We start from the raw sequence: 18,664 nt of genomic DNA on the forward strand, positions 1-18,664 counted from the left end.
AAAATCTGGATTTCTGTATACTAGTCTTGACCCCATCCCATGGAGATGAATATTACGATTACGCGTGCACTGCTTTTGTATATTCTTTGGTTGATTGATAGATTCCATACGCCAATTGCTAAGCAAATGCTTCTATAAATACGTATCGTTTCTCATGCAAGCGTTTGCCAGAGGTGATCGTCCCTGCTGCAGGCTTGATCACAACTTCTCGGCAAACCCGTGTTCCTCGAGCCCGCTCGCACCTGTATCTGGGGTCGCGATTTCAGACTGGGCCTCGGCGTATTTCTGTATAGCATCGTCAAGAACGCCATACACCTTGGGCATACGGCGGGGCTGGTTAGGCCCATTTGCCGGTAGTTGATACCCACGTAATCTGGGAAGCTTGTTAGCAATTTGAAACAAAATATAACATTCGGGATTGACATACCTAGGACCTTCTCCGCTACTCTCCGGCATTGAAGAGGCATAAACACGAGAAAATGTCTGAATGTCCTGCTCGAAGGACCCACGTTGGATACTCTCCCGCACTCCTGCGAAGAAGGTATCCATGACGTGGAAATTATGGACTTGAAGGAGAGCCCAAGCGGTCATCTCCTTAGCAAGTAGGAGATGGTGGATGTAAGCACGATGGTAATTCTTGCAAGTATAGCATTCACATCCCTCGCCCAGCGGAGATGTATCTGTAGTGTGATCTCCCGTCCACAGATCGATTCCCAAAGGCAGACGCTCAGACTTGCCCTCTGGCACGGGAGCTGGGGCGGGGAACACGAATCCCATGGCGATACCTCCGTCTGACGATGCGCCTGAGGAGAGGGTGGTGAGAAGGTCTGCTCCGAGGGATATGTCACGCAGGATAGCCTGTGGAGTCTCAGGCTCGCTAAAGAGCAATCGAGGAAGGTTCGCCAGGGATTCTGGAACGAATCCCAATGACGCAGACTGATATAGCGCTAGGCCGGATATATCCCACCGGAATTCACTCTCCAAATCTTCCAGGTAGAGGGACTGCTGCGCATTATCAAGAGGCAACACCGGCGCAAAATATGCGCTCTTTGACTTGTCTTTCTCTGCCACAGCGTCCCCATAGAGCTGCTCCAATGCATCCCGAGTCCAGGCATGTGTCCGGTCGACCATCTTCCCCCGCCTCTTGGATCCGGGCTGCTTATTAGCCAGGTCCACCATCCCAACCGCAATATCTGGCCTCAGCTTTTGAACAGCCTTCACATAATCATGCGCAGATAACTGGGTGAACCCGACTGATGTGAGCAGCGCGATGGAAGCCGATGTGTTCGCGGGAGGGCATGGGATCGGAGGGAATCGACGTGGACCTAGAATCAAAGGCATGTCCTCGGCCACACATATGAATTTCTTCAATGGCGACTCATGATCTGCGGCGGGTGTCTTATAAACGGGTGGTTGCTTTTTCGCGATAACTTTATATGCCCGGGGACATGCGCTGTCAGTTATGCCCAGGAACAGATTGTAGTAATCATGCAGTATTCCGCTTACAATCTTCCAATCCAGCATACAAGCTGTTTATTTCAGTGTGATCACGCATCACATCATGCGCAACATGCGGGACTGTGCCCGCGAAGTGAGCGGGACATGGTGCGGCGTCGCGATGGTCTTGCGGCCTGGAATAGCCAATTTGCCTACTCGGGGTGCAAGAACTGGAGCAGTGGATGCCAGGACACTGAAGGTCATCGCTGGGGAAGCGGACGTCGCTTGGTCCATGGCGTTCCTGATTATTGGAAGACCATGTTGGGGGCGGCCTGGATCTTGTCCTTATCGGCTAGGAGAAATTGAATTTCCCGATAAACATCGCCCTCACTATCCTCCTCCGGAAACATTCTGGACTATTTTGCATATATTGCGCAGGAACTGAGCATATTGATCTGCAATTTTGAAATATTTTATGCCTAATTACACCACTGCGCCCCACTCGATCATGACAGGACAATCAACGTCGCCGACGCGACGCGGAGCTCTCATCGTTGTCGAAGGACTCGACCGCGCGGGCAAATCGAGCCAATGTGAGATGCTACGGGATTCCCTCTCGCGGCAAGGACACATGGTCAAATACATTCGATTCCCAGGTACTTAGTTACTGGTTTCTTATGGCTGGCATTGATCTAATAATGTTTTCTAGACAGAACGACGCCGATCGGGAAGTTGATTGATAGCTATCTACGCGGCTCATCGCACCAAGACGACCATTCCATTCACCTCCTTTTCTCGGCGAACCGGTGGGAGATTTCAAAGAGCATTGAAGAAGATATCGCGAACGGAATAACAGTCATTGTAGACCGCTACTCATATTCCGGCGTCGTCTACTCCGCCGCAAAAGCGAACCCCACATTATCACTGGAGTGGGCATGGCGGCCAGAAATCGGTCTACCGCGCCCAGATATCTGCCTATTCCTTAGCATTTCACCTGAGGAAGCAGCGAAGCGCGGTGGGTTCGGTGCCGAGCGATACGAAAACGGGGAAATGCAAACCCGTGTGCGAGAGCTCTTCCAAACGATCTTCGAGAAGCAGCAGGATGTATCCATTATCGATGCGGGGAAATCCATCGAGGAGGTGTCACGGGAGATACGGGGTGCCGTAGGTGATTGCATTGCGCGTCTGGACGTGGCGGGCGCGTTGAGGAAATTGGGGCCTCTTGCGAATTAGAGAATTAGAATTTAAGACTGGGCGCTTGGCTCTCATTCAATGAGTTCTGCGTCATCCCAGTCGCTGTCTTCAATCACGATCTCGAGCTTTGATGGAGGTTGAGTCGAGCGGTTCTTCTGTCGGCCCTCGAAGTCAGAGTCGGATTCTATATCGACTTCCTCGAACCAATTTGGCCCTAAGTCGTCTTGGGTCGGTTCTTCTAGCAGCGACCTTGGTTCAGTTGAAGATGAACGAGGTACTGAAGATCCCTCCATGGCGGCAGACTCTTTGCGAACACGCTTCTCTTTCTTTCTGAGAATTGCGCGCGCTTCTTTCTCTGCTCTGTTGCGGAGGCTTAGCTCATGCATCATTGTCACCCATTGTACGGTGTTTCCACACGGTGGACAGGTCCCTTGGGTAGGCACTAGGAGGTCCGGTTCATTGATCGCGTCAAGGAATCTGGTAGATAGACATAATAAATGACTCGTGCCGCGGCAATTCGGATGCGGACACACTACTATTTGTTCCTCGTTCGGAGAGATCGAGTCTTTACAAACCGTGCACTGCAGATCATCCGGGTCGTCCAGCATGAACATTGACTTTTCGAGGTGATCTTCAAGCCTGGTGTAGTCAATTGATAGGTTGTTAATGTTCCCAACGGGTGCATGCTCATCCCGTTGATTGGCGTCGGGGGCTGTTGCAAGGTTGTCTCCATCTAGAATAACCTTGATCATGTCGGGCAAGCGACTATCAACACGATCATTCCAGGCTCGCCATACACGATACACATCGGCACAAAAGAAACGGACTCGTAATGGCCAAGGGAGAAATAAGTCGAGCGAAGCAGGGAATGCAAATCCTCCAAATGCGCCATTAGGGATCTCCTGGTTCGCGCTCTAGGTTTCGATTTCGGCTTGCCCATCTTCGCTTTGGCAGTGGCATTGGCATTAGCCTTAGCTTGAGGCTTGGAGTCTAAGTCATCATCGGAATCAAGGTGGCGCGACCTTTCCGGGTGTTGCCAAGCCCACCTACGCGAAATGATAAATTGAGATGCGATGTATACAAACAATTCACATGCGACTTACTCGAATTGCAAAGCGCCGACTCTGCTCGTGAAACCCTCTACGACAAGGGTCATTTCCCAGGGGCGTAATTTATCTCTAGCGGTTCGCTTGGCCCCACCTTTGGCGACACCGTTGTGCTGAGGGAGTCGTCTGATCGGGTTTGGCGTCGAGCCAATGTAGAGTGAGGCGTGTCGAACGGTCGACCGGAGGAGATAACAACAGTAATATGCCGGGATTGGTTTGGGCTTTTCAAACTCATCCATGATGCTTGATTGGAGGATATGTTATATCTATTTTCACATTGGGATGTTCAATTCAACATGGTAGGCTTGTCAAGTCCTTGAAATTAGCTTTGTCTATCAAATACGTGCGGGTCCTAAACGGTACCTTGATATACACCGGATCACATGATAATGTATTTTTCCCTCTCAAGGGGAAATGGAACTGCCAGTGGAGTGTAGGGAGGGGTATTAGAACATGAATAGGAGTTACTTTGTTAAGGGATGCAAAGTATGATAACGGAAGGTGTTCATAAATATATTAAAATGCCATCGAATAGCATTTTCCCATAGTAGAAGGGCAAAATTAACAAAATACATACATACCTAGGTAGGCCATTGAAACCTAACAAATTGTAGAACCAGTGTCTATACATACCTAGGTACTCAGGTAATATCATATAGAATATCCGAGGCTCGATGTGTCACAAGATACTATCACATTGGAATATCCACCACATAAAACATAGACGGGCTCGTAATATTGGGCTCCCAAATACAGATAATCATTTATGGACACCGTATGATGTTCCCCCGTTTGCAGCATTACAGTATAATTACCAAGCTTACAGGTGAAACTTCACTCATAAGCGGTACCTGAGCTCCGATTAACTCATTCTTACAGTAAATCCTATACCGTACTGATCGGTACCATCGCGGCTGGCTGGAGGTTCCCACGGGGTCACTCATTGGTTCCTTTCTTACTGGCTGGCCACACAAAAGGGACCTGGCAGTACTTCTGGAGTACCACCCCAGTCGATCTTTACTGCACATAATCTCATTCCTCCACTCTTAAGGTTTCTATCCCATCTATCCTTCTTTCCACTCTGCGACTTGGGCCTCTCTTTTCTCGTTCTATCGCCTTTTACCCCGAGCCAACCTTTCCTTTCGTTTTCACTCAAAGTCCATTCTCTCATATTCTTTGGTTCGTCACCGATCCTTTACCCTTCGGTCACATTGGCAGGAACCCGGCAGCCGTCTTTCCTGATATCCATCACCACGCCCTGCCTTTGCAGGTTACAGTCATTGTTAATCGAATTCCCCCAAACAGACGCGCTCAATCCTACATATCCTTAATCGCCTGTCCTATTTCGAACAATGGGAGCTCCGGCCTCTGCCGGGGCGACCTCGACGGCCGCGGCAGGCCAGCCGACTCGGTCGTCGAGTACCCATCCGTCGCACTCTCACAACGTACCCCTAAGCGCTCGCAGGTCTGCACCCCTTGATTTGTCCACCGTGGAACGGCGTGGACAACCCAACAACCCTAGAGAGCCATCAAAGCGCATTCGCCCTCATGGCATCCCAGATGCCCCGACTTTCCGTCCAACCGAGGAAGAATTCAAAGACCCGGTGGCCTATATTCAGAAGATTGCTCCCGAAGGGAAAAAGTATGGAATTTGCCGAGTGGTCCCACCAGAGGGCTGGCAACCGACTTTCGCAATCGATACAGAGGTAGGATCCCTCCTCCCACGGATGCTGTCAGCATTGCTTCCCGCGCATGACCACGCCTGACAATGGATACAGCGATTTCACTTCAAGACCCGTAGACAAGAGCTCAATTCGGTTGAAGGAGGTAAGGGCTCGCATTCAGCATAACCAGACTGCCCCAGCTGGTAAGATCACACAGTGCGATTCTGACCCTCATCTAAACATAGGGAACCGCGCGAACATGAATTACGTCGATGGGCTTGCCATGTTTCACAAACAGCATGGCACTAACTACAGCCGGCTACCTAGCGTCGACAAGCGACCGCTAGATCTCTACAAACTCAAAAAGGCAGTGGAGAGTCGCGGTGGGTTTGAATCAGTGTGCAAGACGAAAAAATGGGCAGAAATCGGTCGTGATCTTGGATACAGTGGCAAGATAATGTCCTCTTTGTCCACTTCGCTCAAGAATTCCTACCAGCGCTACTTGCAGCCGTACGAGGAATACTTGGCCCGGGCCAAGCCTGGTGTCCAACAACAGCTTGAGCTTGAGCACGGTGGTCCATATACCCCTTCGCCTCTACAATCCCCCATGACTCAGAAGCCCATGTTGGATGAAAATGGTACACCTTCTAAAATCCGTGATGAAACTCCTAGCTTGCCTCGAATGGCCGCTTCACATACCCCAATGGCGTATACTCCAGCGGCACATACTCCAGTGGCACATACCCCAATGGAGAAGTCCCCGGAGAAGCCCACACCCCCTATCGAACCAACTCCTCCCCCTTCTTCGCGCCCCGCAGCCGCGGGCTTCACTCCTGTCAACTCCGGCCTCGGTGGCTTTACCGCAGTCAACCACTCTCCTTTTACCCCTGTGAACAACGGCCCGCCAATCAAGCGCGAGGGAGAGAACGGCGCCTCGACACCCAAAGTCGTTTCCGAGCATACTTCCGTCTCGACACCTGTAAACGGTCGAGATGAGGAATCTCTGAAGCGTGCTATCAGCCGCGAAGACAGTTCTCAGTGCGAGAATGGCGATGATGACGATGGAAGCGGTCGACGCAGCAAGCGTCTCAAGAAAGGTACACTTTTTCTTGGCTCTTAATACCCAAAGTGATTCTTATCTAATTGTTGCCCTTCCAGATTCCCTCCCAACAGTTGCAGGTTCTCATATGTCGCTTCTTCGCCCAGCATCGGTTAAATCGCGCAAGGATGGCTCGCAGCCAGCCGGAGAGGTAGGCGGAGGTTCGTGTCAGCATTTTAATGATATACTGATTCATGAACAGAAATGTGAGACTTGTGGCAAAACGGATGATCAAGGGTTGATCCTTGTATGCGACAGTTGCGAGCTTGGATATCACAAAACGTGCCTCGATCCGTCTACTACCACAGCATCCGATCACGAGTGGCACTGTCCTAAGTGTTTAGTCGGCACAGGAGAATTCGGATTTGAAGACGGCGGTGTGTACTCACTGAAGCAGTTTCAAGAGAAGGCCAACGAATTCAAGAAGAAGTACTTTGCTTCCAAGATGCCCTTCGACCCAGTTCTCAACACGCATCGACGTGAAACCGAGGACGACGTGGAGGCTGAATTCTGGAAACTTGTCGTTGACCTACATGAGACTGTTGAAGTGGAGTACGGCGCGGACATCCATTCCACCACGCATGGAAGTGGATTCCCAACTATCGAACGGAATCCTCTTGACCCATTCTCATCAGATCCTTGGAACCTGAATGTACTTCCATTCTATGGAGATTCGCTGTTCCGTTACATCAAGTCCGATATCTCTGGTATGACCGTTCCCTGGGTTTATGTGGGAATGTGTTTCTCCACTTTCTGCTGGCATAATGAGGACCACTACGCTTATTCGGCCAATTACCAACACTTCGGTGCTACCAAGACCTGGTATGGAATTCCAGGTGCTGATGCAGAGGCCTTTGAGGCGGCCATGCGGGATGCAGTTCCCGAGCTTTTCGAAGGCCAGCCCGATCTTCTTTTCCAGCTTGTCACGTTAATGCCACCAGACAAGCTTCGCAAGGCCGGCGTCAACGTTTATGCGGTGGATCAACGAGCCGGTCAATTTGTGCTCACGTTCCCTCAGGCATACCATGCGGGCTTCAATCACGGCTTTAATTTCAATGAAGCAGTCAACTTTGCGCCTGCGGACTGGGAGCCATACGGTGCAGCAGGTGTTGAACGTCTTCAGAACTTCCGCAGGCACCCGTGTTTCTCCCACGATGAATTGCTTCTTACCGCTGCTGCGCGTGATACCTCTATTGCCACTGCCAAGTGGCTTGCGCCTGCACTAGCAAGAACTTGCGCTCGTGAACTGGGTGATCGGGCTGCTTTCCTATACCGGCAAAAGGAAGTGTCTGCTCGCACCCCGGGCTTTGGTCCTGACTCCATGGCAGAGGATGCACAGCCGAGATTCGTAGTTGAGAATGAAGATCTCCCCGAGGATGATTACCAATGCCAACATTGCAAGGCCTACACTTACCTCACTCAGTTCCGTTGTCACAAATCAGGCAAGACAATCTGTTTGTCCCACATTGACATATATGACTGCTGTGGCGAAACTTTGGCTCAGAAGCTGTGCGGCTCAGGCCATACCCTCCGTTATCGCATGAGTGATGATGAATTGCAGGGGCTTGTGCAGAAAGTCCAAGAACGGGCCAGAATTCCTGAAGCATGGTCTGAAAAGCTCGACAAGACCCTGGAGGATGAACCGAAGCCTCAGCTTAAGGCCCTTCATAACTTGCTCAATGAAGGTGAGAAAATCCCATACCACTTGCCAGGCCTTCAAGATCTTGCGGCCTTCGTCCAGCGTTGCGATAAATGGGTTGAGGAAGCCAACAACTACATTACCCGGAAGCAGCAGAACCGGAGAAAAAACGAGAAGGCTTGGCGCAGAGGCAGTACCAAGGCGGCGCAGCTGGACGATCGCGATCGCGAAGTCCGCAGAATTGAACATATCTACGCCCTTCAGGCAGAGGCTGATAAACTTTCGTTCGACTGTCCACAGATGGCGGCGTTGGAAGAGAAAACCCGCGAGATCGAGAAATTCCAACAGGATATTAATACTGCTCTGATGCACCCGCACACCCGGCCTCTCCAGGAGATTGAAGAACTGATCGAACGCGGCAAAAATTTCAACGTGGAAGTCCCGGAACTGGAACACCTAGAGCAAGTTTCCCGACAAATCAAATGGATTGAACAAGCTGTGCGCAAGCGAGACCAGTACATGACCCTTACCGATTGCCGGGAACTTGTCGCCGGTGCGGAGCAGCTCGGCCTCCCCGATACCAATGAACACTTAATCCATTTCAAGGAACTTGCCCGTCATGGCGATGCGTGGGAAATGAAGGCCAAGGAATTAATGTCTGTTGAAGCCGTTCACTATCAGCAATTAGAAGCTCTCTCTGCGCAGGCGTCTCGTTTTCCGGTTTCACCTGATACTCTCGCGGCCGTCGATGCTATATTGACCAAGCAGCGTGAGGCGCAGAAAAGGATCCAGACTTTGTATGAAAAGAGCAAGGACCCGGAGATGAAGAATCGGCCCAAGTACAAGGACATCCGTGACCTCATGGAATCTCTCGAGCATTTGACAAGTCGACCCATCGGGGCGATCGATTTGGAACGTGAGCAAAAGCGTCATGAAGACTGGATGCGAAAAGGGAAAAAGCTATTTGGCAAGGCGAATGCTCCTCTACATATCCTGAAATCCCATATGGAATACGTCGAGAAGCGGAATTCATACTGTTTCGACCTAGAGGACAGTTACCGACCGCCTGTGGAGCCTTCATCTCGAGACAATTCGCCGGAAGGTTTGCTTGAGAATTCTGGCAATCCCAACAACATGTGGGGCCCAAAGTCGCGGAAGCGAGATGTGTTCTGTATTTGCAGGCACTCTGAGGCAGGAATGATGATTGAATGTGAAGTCTGCCACGAATGGTAAGCCAACAAACCTTCCATTTGTGATTTAGTTTACTGACAAATGTAGGTACCATGGCAAATGTTTGAAGATTGCTCGGGGTAAAGTGAAGGAATTTGACAAGTATACCTGCCCAATCTGCGATTGGCGTCAAAAGATTCCGCGCGATGCTGCTCGTCCCAAGCTCGAGGATCTGCAGGATTGGCACGCGGAGATCGCAACTTTGCCTTTCCAGCCCGAGGAAGAGGAAGTTCTTGAGAGTATCATTAACCAAGCGACAGCCTTCCGTGATTTCCTGCAAGGCTTCACTAATGCCGCGTGCACAACGACCGAGGAAGTCCCGACTTTGATATTCTATCTCCGCAAAATCGAGGGCGCTGAGGTTCTTCTCACCTTTGAGACAAATTTCTTCCGGCAGGAGATCCATAAGTGGGCACCTGTCGCACCGGAACCCCCTCCAATTCTGGAGCAATCTTTGTCAACACGAAAGCCGCGACCGACCAAGCAGCAGAAAATGATGGCCCAGCTTGGGGTGAATCGTCCAGAGGATCTCCCGGAGCATCTTCGACCCAAGCACATTGGCGCAACCAAACGGAAGTCTGTCGATGCTCAACCACAGTCGGCTCCTAGTCAACCTGCATCCATGCAACCGGCACCACCGACTTCTAGTAGCGGGCAACCACCTAGCACAGGTCCAACTTTGGCTCAGATGCCAGATCCAAACGCTGCACCATATCCATTCTCTGCGAACTATTCTTTGCCTGCAAGCGATTCCACACCCGCGTTTGCACCTACTTCCTCCTCGGCTTTCCTTCCCCACGCAGCCGCTTCACAGTCCCCCTCATTCCTTCCACGCTCTCCCCAGCCAGACCTAGAAACCTCACTTTTCAGTCCTCCACGATTTGGTCATGAGCCTCAGTTCGCGAGCAGCAGCCCTCGTCAGAACCTGGATGACGTATTTGCGGACTTGACCAATCAAGAAATTGACCACGAAGCTGAGACCCAACCTATGGAGAATACTCATGCTAATGAGGCTCTGGAGGCGCTCGTGGTTAGCAACGGCAGTAGCCGTGCTGCCTCTGTTCAGGAGGAATCGGCTCCAAATGGTGAACCTGGTGAACCGCAAGGTGAGCCCAAATTCGACGGCACCAATGGAGACCTTGAGGACGAGGAACTTTGACTCTTCTTGCTTTTTTCTCAATGAATGTTTTTGTTTCTTATTCAAACTTGACCGCCTCTCGACCGCCTCTTGTTCGGTCTTTGTTTACTGTATTCTGATTGCTTTCCTGCGTTGCTTTGTTGTTTACTCGCCTCTCTTATACTTTCATCGTGCTCGGATCAATTCTCAAAAAAGGGTGTACAAGAGACGGGACTGGCGAGTCCGGGGGTGTTTTCCAGCGATTCCACGCTTTTCTGCTTTTCCATACCACAAGACGATGTCTGTCATGACTGCTTTCCTTTGCTGCCGACACCATGTAATACTAGTTGAATCCAGCCATTCTTATTCATGTTCCTGACTATAAGCTACTTATTGACATGCTTTATATGACATCGGCATAAGCCCCTAAAGCAGCCTGTCCGCCTGTGTGAATGAACAATACATTGACCTGGTCCAAAGGTTTAGCGGAGTCCGCAACTTCTCCCTCGCTCACCCAATGCATCATGCCTCTCGCAACCTTGGCTGTATAAACTGGATCCAGCACCATACCCTCTATCCGTGCCATAGTCTCTAGAGCCTCTTTACTCTCATCGTCAAGCACACCGTATGCAGTCCCAACAAACCGATCATCAAGCCGCACGTCGTCCATCCCAATATCCCGCTCCCCATCGAGCCCAATCAACTCGCCCGCCCTCCGCGCAAAGGTAAGCACCCGCTTTTCATGATACGCCCGCGGTCTAGTCGGCGAATTAAGAATCCCAACAACCTTCCTCGGCTCCCCAATTGTCTTTGAGGCATCGAATCCGCTAATCTTCTCCAGAAGCTTAAACCCAGCAATCAACCCGCCAACCGTACTCCCACTCCCACACGCAACAAAGACATAATCAAACCGCCCCGAACCCCCAAGCACCATCTCCTCCTCCTGCGCAGCAATCTCAAACGCCGCACGCGCATACCCCAGCCCACCAAGCGGATGTAAGCTTGCGCCACCAGGGATCCAATACGGATTCTGTCCCAACGCTCTCAACTCATCAAGGAGAGGTGTCGCATCCAGCGCTAGCGGATCGCCTTCTTCGCAGACACGAACCCCCGCGCCGAGAAGGTGATTGATTTGCACGTTTCCGCTGCGTTGGAAGGCCTCCTTGTCGCTTGCTGCTGCGAGTCCGCCGCCTGTGCCGCGGTGTAAAAGGACTAGGGCTTTCAGGCCGAGTTTCCGTGCGAGAGCGACGACTTGCACGGTATGGTTGCTCTGGATTGCGCCCTCTGTAACGAGGGTTGTTACTGCGCCGTGCAGCGGGCCTTGGAGTGTTGGGTTGTTCTCATGGCTATGGTAGAGTGGTGTTTGAGATAGAATGTCTGGTACTATGTATTCTAGTTTGCGATATTTGTTGCCTGCGCAGGCTAGTGGGGAGCAGTGGTCTTCTCGTTTGGCGTGGATGGAGATGAGGGGGTGGTGCGGGGAGACTCTTGGGGGTGCAATTGAGGGTAAGGGGTGGATGGGGGAAGGATGGGAGTATAGAATATTATAGCGCGGGATTTGGGCGAATGTTTCTGGCAGCTGTAGCGGAACAGACATCGTTCTATGCATGGCTTTTGGTGCAATCAAGTTGGGATATCCCACCGGGATATTTATATATTGTGGCCTCATGTTCAAGGCATCAATCTGATACACGATGTGTCAGCAATTGAATGACGTCGCGCATCTGCCCGTGGGCATCTGGAGCTTGGCTGAGATCAATCGATTCAACAACCATGACTCTCCTCCAATTTCTACGACATGCCCGCCAAGTACACCTCCATTTCCTCTCGGGTGCCCTATCCGAGCCTCCAGTCTATGTAATTGGCAATCCCTCCGCCGACCTTGACTCCATCGTCTCGGCGATCATCTATTCCTACTGCGCGAACAACCGGCTCCCGATCAAAAGCCCACGACCCCATATCCCACTCCTAAACCTCCCCAATTTCCCCGCTGGGACAGAGCTATATCGACTGAGACCGGAATTTTCGGCTGCATTGTGGTCATCAACCAATTTTCCCGCCCTGAAGACTGAAGAGAAATTCGAGAATACCCTGCAGTCTGCGGGGAATTTCCTACGCGAGCATGTTATGACCGTCGCAGACTTTGCGCAATCTCTCGAAGACCAGCACGTATGGAAACAGATACTCGCCGATGCAACACTGGTAGACTGGAACGCGTTCCCACGCCCCTCCAAGACCGATAAGGGCTCGGGATCCTTAACCGGGTTGTCGGGTGTCACCTTCCGGACTGTTGCATGTATCGACCACCATGTCAATGAGGACTCGATGCCAAGCATCGACGCATTACCAGAACGCCAGCCGATGATTATCCAGCCTGGACCTGGGTCCTGTGCATCGCTCATAACGCGCGAGTTGCGACAGCGGAAACTCTGGGATGCGAACCCGGAGATGGTCCAGGTCGCAAAGCTTGCTCTTTCTGCGGTGTTAATTGATACCTCGAATCTCACTGCCGAAGGCAAAGTGACCGATGTAGACCGTATGGCTGTTGAATTCCTGCAATCTCAAATCGAGGAGCAATCACAGGCTGCTGCGGAGGCAAAAGGCGATTGGGACTTGGAGGCATTCTACAAGAGTATCCTTCATGCTAAGCAGAGTAGTCTCGATCTTCTTACGATGGGTGAAGTGTTGGACCGCGATTACAAAGACTGGACTGAGACGTCACAGTCGTCGGGCAAGACCGTGAAAATGGGCTTTTGCTCTGCTGTCAAGCCCATGCGATGGATTGTACAGAAGGCGGATGGCCCGGAGAAGTTCCTCGATTCCGTGCGTTCGTTCGCGGCTTCCACTGGGAAAGACTTGGATGTGCTTGTTATTATGACAGCATTTACAGGCACTAATGACAAGTTTTGCCGCGAGCTGTTCGTCAGCGTGATGGGCGATAATGAAGCGGCTGTTAAGGGTGTCAAGAGTTTTGTTGAGCACTCCTCTCACCATCTTGGGCTCATAGAATGGTCTCCGCTCGATGGGGAGGATATCCCTGAGTTGACAGGAGATTGTCTTTCTATATTGAACGAGGACTCAACCCTTTGGAGGAAACTGTGGGTGCAAACCAACGCGGCCGGGAGTAGAAAGCAGGTTGCGCCATTGCTGCGGGCAGCAGTAGCTAAATTATAAATGATTTGTAGAAGAATTGTACTGAAATGCTAGATTACTGTTGGCTGGCCTGTTTACTCTTCCTCGTGTAAGGCACATAAAGGCAGTCTCCGCCCTTTCACATCGCACTCCCACGGGTCATTCTTCTTGGCCTTCAAATCAAGAACATACTTTTGCGTTTCAAGAAGAACAGAATCAGTTAGGGCTTGGATTGGATTCCCTGTGTATCATTCTATTGCTACACATAGGCTTTCGGGTTACTCTATATGATGATTGATGCGAACTTGGATATCTCAAACTCCAATTAATTCAGACTCTAACACCGAAATCATCTCTGGAATAGAACATGGACGGATAAAATGCAATATATGCAATGCCCCAAGCGAACCTCATGCAAATGCTAGTATGCCAGGAGGACAATATGACAATGATATGCAACCCGCAAAAGGACAAGTAAAATAAGAAAGACAGACAGCCACCTTTTCCCGAGTCTGGTCTGTCAGAAGGCTGCAAGATAAACGCCCATAATATGTAAAAGAAAAGAGATCAAACACATTCCCACTCGCAAAATACACACCAGCGCGCAGCTCGGTCAGCTAGCACAAGTCCGCGCCACATACCACGTTCACCGATCTTAATGACAGTCTCCCAGACACTTCCCTCAGCGACGGCATCGGTAACAGATTCGGTGCCAGTATCACTGCTGATCATATGGTCAGCTTTGCGGGTGAGGCGAAGTATCTTGCCGGACGGGGACTGAATCGCTAATTTCGCAGCCTTGTCCCGCCCAGAAGCAGATTTGGTCGATGAAATGGCCGATGTCGATGCTGAGAATTCGTTTGAGGCACCCGATACAGTGGAGCCTCCCGCTGTACTGGACACCATGCTCAACGCACTAGATGGACGAGTGAAGACGGACGAGGGCGAACCGCGGCCATTGGAGGTGGTATCGTCCTTGCCGGACGCGGGAGCAGAAGCGTGTTGCCGGACAGCGAACACAAAGGTATTGTTCACTGCCAGGCGCGAGCATTGCGGCTGCATGATGTACAAGTCGTGTCGCTGGGCGTGGGGTGTAGGATGGCGTAGCACGAAATCGTAAGATGGATTCTCGCCGGTGTGGATCATTGGTAGAGCCAAGGCTAGGGGATGGGGAATGTCACGGCTTGAGTGCATCAGCCCTTTCTTGCCTGCATAAATCTTGAGGACACCCTGGCCTTCGTCGCCGGGCAGTACAGCCTTGATTGTGATGCGTTTTTGACCGCGGATCCAATCCGGCTGGACCAAGGCGCGCTTGCGCACAATGTCTCCGCTTTCGAAGCAGTCGCCGTCTGCGTCGCGGGCGAATCCTGGGGCTTCGACTTCCGCGGCACATTCAACATCGGGAGGGACTAGCATGCGGAGTTGCATGACTTCCAATCCGTCGATACGAAGGAAACTTGTGTCATAATCCGGCATTTGGACGTTAAGTTTAAAGAATGGGGGGCACACGGTGGGAAGGGAGAGGAGAACATCTGGTGAAATTGGTGGACAGATGTGCTGTTCTTCCGGATAGAGCGGGACATGAGTGTAGCAGAGATCAAGGGGGCGTGTGAGGAAGTACCAGCTCTCCGCTACAGAAGAATTGTTGGTAACAAATTTACTGCGGTGAGGGTTCGTGGGGTTTGCAAGCGCACAATCCATAAAGCGCCATTCCCCGTCGACCAAAACGGAGTTCCACCAGTGATTAGGACGGGAGAGGCTTTCCAGATCAAGGGCGTCGCCGGGGCTCTTAAGGAAGCCTCTGATGATTTCTGTATGCAGGCCAACGGCTGCGCACATCTCGTGCACCAATAGTGCGATTTCCTCTGGGGTACCTCGTTTGGCCTGCAGAAGTCTCTTCATGTCAACTTCGAGGCCGTCGACAGGTTCCTCCCACGATATTTTCTCGCTGACCCAGGTAAATATGGCCCGGAGACGCTGGACGTCACTCTTGTAGGGTCGACAAATATAAGCTTGGGCGAGGCTCATGGGGTTCGTCATTGGAGGTAGACTGCTGATGAAGCGTGCACTCTTATCAACGAGGTTAAGATTGGCTGCGTGGAAGTTCGTTGGCTCGGTGATTGGTTGCCCATCGATGCTTTCATCCCCCTCTGCAGTATCGTATAGCTCTTCCACGGAGTAGATAACAGGATGGTCCATCATCTGGCATCGCTCTGCTCTATCGATCCTCTCATTTCGACTAGGGGACGACGCTCGGTTAACATCTCGGCGCACCTGAACCCAGTCAATGGTGCCATTCCCGAGTCCCGTATCACGACCACTATCGCGATTTGAGTGAGAAGCAAGAGCCGGTGAGACGACATCTATTCCTCTGTTGCTCTTGGTTGGAGAATTCGATCTCTCGCCATGACCGACCGAAATGCTACTCCTTGCGCTAGCTGCGCCAGTCTTGGCCGTCTCAAATATCTTTTTGAAAAACCCTTGCTTTTTGCTCTTTGGCGTAGAAAGACCCCCGAACACTCCACTATGATCCGTCGAGTCGAGACCGGTGGATGACCACGGAATAGCCGACGATGCACCCTGACGAGAAGAGTTATGACTGGAGTGATACGAAACGCCCGTGAAAGGCGTCTCTGGGCGTACGTCACTGAACCCTCGAGAGCGGATAGTGTCCATAGCAGTATTGGGCCTCTCATTCCCGCCCCGCCTGGCAAAGCTCCCTGCACTCGTCGCACTAAATCCCCCCCGCAGAGAAGCCACTCATAACACTTTGACTCGTCTTGTCTGTGCTCGTCGTCATGGATGTGCCGTTGCTTTGCACCCCACTGGATGAATTGGTGGCACTAGACTTATTGGTAAATGACCGATTCAGAATATCACCCCGGAGATCATGGCCGGAACGCCTGGCCCTGAGGGGAGCATATTGTCCTGGTATAGAGTTATTCCGCGGGTGGTAGGTGGCATGTTTTGGAGGAGGGGGCGGAGGTCCGTTGTCATCGTCCTGACCGGCTCTTCGGTCCTCAGGCGGTCGATTCTGATCTTCCAACTGACGTAGGCGGCTCTCCATCCTTTGGACATAATTGTTCAGTTGAGGCGGACCATCCATGTGATCATGGCTATAAACGCTGTTGCGGTGGACGAGTCCGCCTTGTGGTTGTTCTTTGTCTCCATCAAAGCCCATTGACGTCAAAGGCCGGCGTCTGTTGCCTTGGGGTGTCCTTTCCTGCGAAGTATCAAATTCTTCGGGGGCCCAGGGATTGTTGAACATTGGCGACGGAGAGGGCGACTGGGCTTGGCGAGGGAGACCCATGTCTTCCAATGAGGTCATAACATCTTCCATGGCATCACGGAGCGGAGACGGCGTATTCCCATGAATATCTGACTGTGCCGAGGTCGCAGAAACAGCGGAGTGCATTGAGGCGGCAGACGGGGATGGGGTTCGATTGAATACCGTGTAGCGGTCATTCATAACTAATGGAGTGGGTGATCGTGATGGGGGTGGATAGTGTGATGGCGGGTTAGGAGAGTGTGGGCGATACTGGGATGAGTGCGTGGGTGGTAGTGGCGAGTGACTTCGTGTCTGAGAATGCATAGGCGGCTGCGGAGAGTGAGAGTCTGTACGACCGATGGCGACTCGGTGCGGCGGCGGTGGAGGGGGAGGGGGAGAGTCTTCCCGCTCCTCGTGCATTTGCACCGGAGAGGGTTCACGAGACGGAACCCGGTAAGATGACATACTGCCATGAGAGACGAGCGCAGACTGATGTTCTTGAATGGGCAATGGCGATGGAGCCCGGTAAGAAGACATACTTCCATGTGGCATGGGTGCAGGTGGATGATCCTCCATGTACAATGGAGATGGCCCGCGCGATGGGGCCTGGTACATATTACCATGTGAAGCCATCGTAGAATGCTCCTGAATTGGTAGCGGAGATGGCCCACGCGATGGAGCTCGGTAGGATGGGATACGCCCGTGGGGGACCATCGTAGACGCATGGTCATGAATTAAGGGGGATGGAGCCCGGTAAGATGACATACTCCCATGTGGCATCGTTGCGGGTGGATGATCCTCCATATACATTGGAGATGGCTCACGTGATTGTGTCTGATATGAGGAGATACTCCCAGCGGGGATGGTAGAGGGTGGATATTCTTGCATATGTAACGGAGACGGCTCACGAGACGAGCCCCGGTAGGATGAGACACTGCCATGTGGCATGGCCGGGGGTGGATAATCCTGCATTTGCAACGGAGACGGCTCACGAGATGAAGCCCGATAAGATGGGATACTGCCTGGTGCAACAATGCCATTCGAATGCTCATGTATTGGCAAGGGAGATGGATTACGGGAGAGGGACGGGTAGATGAGAGGCTGGCCTTCGGCGTCATCGCATATGAACGTTCCTGTGTTTGTAATGGGGATTGCTCCCGGGATGAAGGCCGAGAGGTTGAGACACTTGCCCTCGGCAGCATTGATGGTGACCGTTCAGGCTCCGCAGATGAACGAGGAGAGACACCACGTGAGGAAGACCGTGATGCGGATGACGTGGGTCGGGATAAGGAGCCTTGGTTCTTGACCGCTGTCGCATGCGTGCGCAACGGCTTCGTACTTCGTGGAACGCTGCCATCCCGAGGTGGTGTTTGGGGAATCGCAGGTGCAGATTGGCCGGCTTCGGTTGCGCGCCGAGCGACGGAAGCTGGTGATACGGCTTCCTTGTGCGCCTGGAAGGGTTTCCGCCAAACGGTCTTCTGTTTCTTGGGGGCTGATGTGGGATTGTTGATCGGAGAAGATCCCGCTAGCACCATTGGGCTAGTAGTATCACGGCTGACGGGCACAAAGTCTTCACTCAGAAGCTCGACAAAGTTTGACGGGAACAGTCCAACCGCGCGCCTGTCACGGCGTAACCGACCCATCCACCATTGTCCGTCGCCTGCATTCAAGCATTCGATTAAGTCACCCTCCACAAATCCCAGATCTCGTGTGGTCTCTCCACCCCAGGAATATACTGCTCGGCACCAGCATGGAAAACGCACTGGTAGCTGAGTCAT

The 18,664-nt window shown here is 52.0% G+C and overlaps 7 protein-coding genes across 7 annotated transcripts; 3 read left to right on the plus strand and 4 right to left on the minus strand.

Annotated features, from left to right (window-relative positions):
• Positions 1-198: 198 nt before the first annotated feature.
• Positions 199-1,731, minus strand: N7519_006731 (tRNA-ribosyltransferase family protein; the record flags this gene model as incomplete). The annotated part of the gene is made up of 4 exons (XM_057293507.1): positions 199-373; positions 428-1,430; positions 1,507-1,529; positions 1,580-1,731. The coding sequence occupies 4 exons, from the start codon at positions 1,729-1,731 to the stop codon at positions 199-201; spliced, it is 1,353 nt and encodes a 450-aa protein (XP_057148318.1).
• A 214-nt stretch (positions 1,732-1,945) lies between these two features.
• On the plus strand, positions 1,946-2,670 carry N7519_006732 (bifunctional thymidylate/uridylate kinase; the record flags this gene model as incomplete). The annotated part of the gene is made up of 2 exons (XM_057293508.1): positions 1,946-2,093; positions 2,147-2,670. The coding sequence occupies 2 exons, from the start codon at positions 1,946-1,948 to the stop codon at positions 2,668-2,670; spliced, it is 672 nt and encodes a 223-aa protein (XP_057148319.1).
• A 32-nt stretch (positions 2,671-2,702) lies between these two features.
• On the minus strand, positions 2,703-3,976 carry N7519_006733 (structure-specific endonuclease subunit SLX1; the record flags this gene model as incomplete). Its single annotated transcript, XM_057293509.1, has 3 exons — positions 2,703-3,396; positions 3,459-3,677; positions 3,735-3,976. The coding sequence occupies 3 exons, from the start codon at positions 3,974-3,976 to the stop codon at positions 2,703-2,705; spliced, it is 1,155 nt and encodes a 384-aa protein (XP_057148320.1).
• Positions 3,977-5,089: 1,113 nt separating this feature from the next.
• Positions 5,090-10,528, plus strand: N7519_006734 (uncharacterized protein; the record flags this gene model as incomplete). Its single annotated transcript, XM_057293510.1, has 6 exons — positions 5,090-5,443; positions 5,516-5,564; positions 5,647-6,498; positions 6,560-6,651; positions 6,703-9,368; positions 9,418-10,528. 6 exons carry the CDS (start codon positions 5,090-5,092, stop codon positions 10,526-10,528), a joined length of 5,124 nt encoding a protein of 1,707 aa, XP_057148321.1.
• A 361-nt stretch (positions 10,529-10,889) lies between these two features.
• On the minus strand, positions 10,890-12,083 carry N7519_006735 (1-aminocyclopropane-1-carboxylate deaminase/D-cysteine desulfhydrase; the record flags this gene model as incomplete). The annotated part of the gene is made up of 1 exon (XM_057293511.1): positions 10,890-12,083. One exon carries the CDS (start codon positions 12,081-12,083, stop codon positions 10,890-10,892), a length of 1,194 nt encoding a protein of 397 aa, XP_057148322.1.
• Positions 12,084-12,259: 176 nt separating this feature from the next.
• On the plus strand, positions 12,260-13,660 carry N7519_006736 (putative exopolyphosphatase; the record flags this gene model as incomplete). Its single annotated transcript, XM_057293512.1, has 1 exon — positions 12,260-13,660. The coding sequence occupies one exon, from the start codon at positions 12,260-12,262 to the stop codon at positions 13,658-13,660; it is 1,401 nt and encodes a 466-aa protein (XP_057148323.1).
• A 525-nt stretch (positions 13,661-14,185) lies between these two features.
• N7519_006737 (putative SH3 domain protein (Cyk3)) lies at positions 14,186-18,664 on the minus strand (the record flags this gene model as incomplete). The annotated part of the gene is made up of 3 exons (XM_057293513.1): positions 14,186-16,338; positions 16,394-18,071; positions 18,131-18,664. The coding sequence occupies 3 exons, from the start codon at positions 18,662-18,664 to the stop codon at positions 14,186-14,188; spliced, it is 4,365 nt and encodes a 1,454-aa protein (XP_057148324.1).

The sequence above is a fragment of the Penicillium mononematosum genome (assembly GCF_028829835.1).
Source record: "Penicillium mononematosum strain IBT 11891 chromosome Unknown utg000003l:1.0-8172316.0:1.0-8177699.0, whole genome shotgun sequence".
Taxonomy (NCBI): Eukaryota; Fungi; Ascomycota; class Eurotiomycetes; order Eurotiales; family Aspergillaceae; genus Penicillium; species Penicillium mononematosum.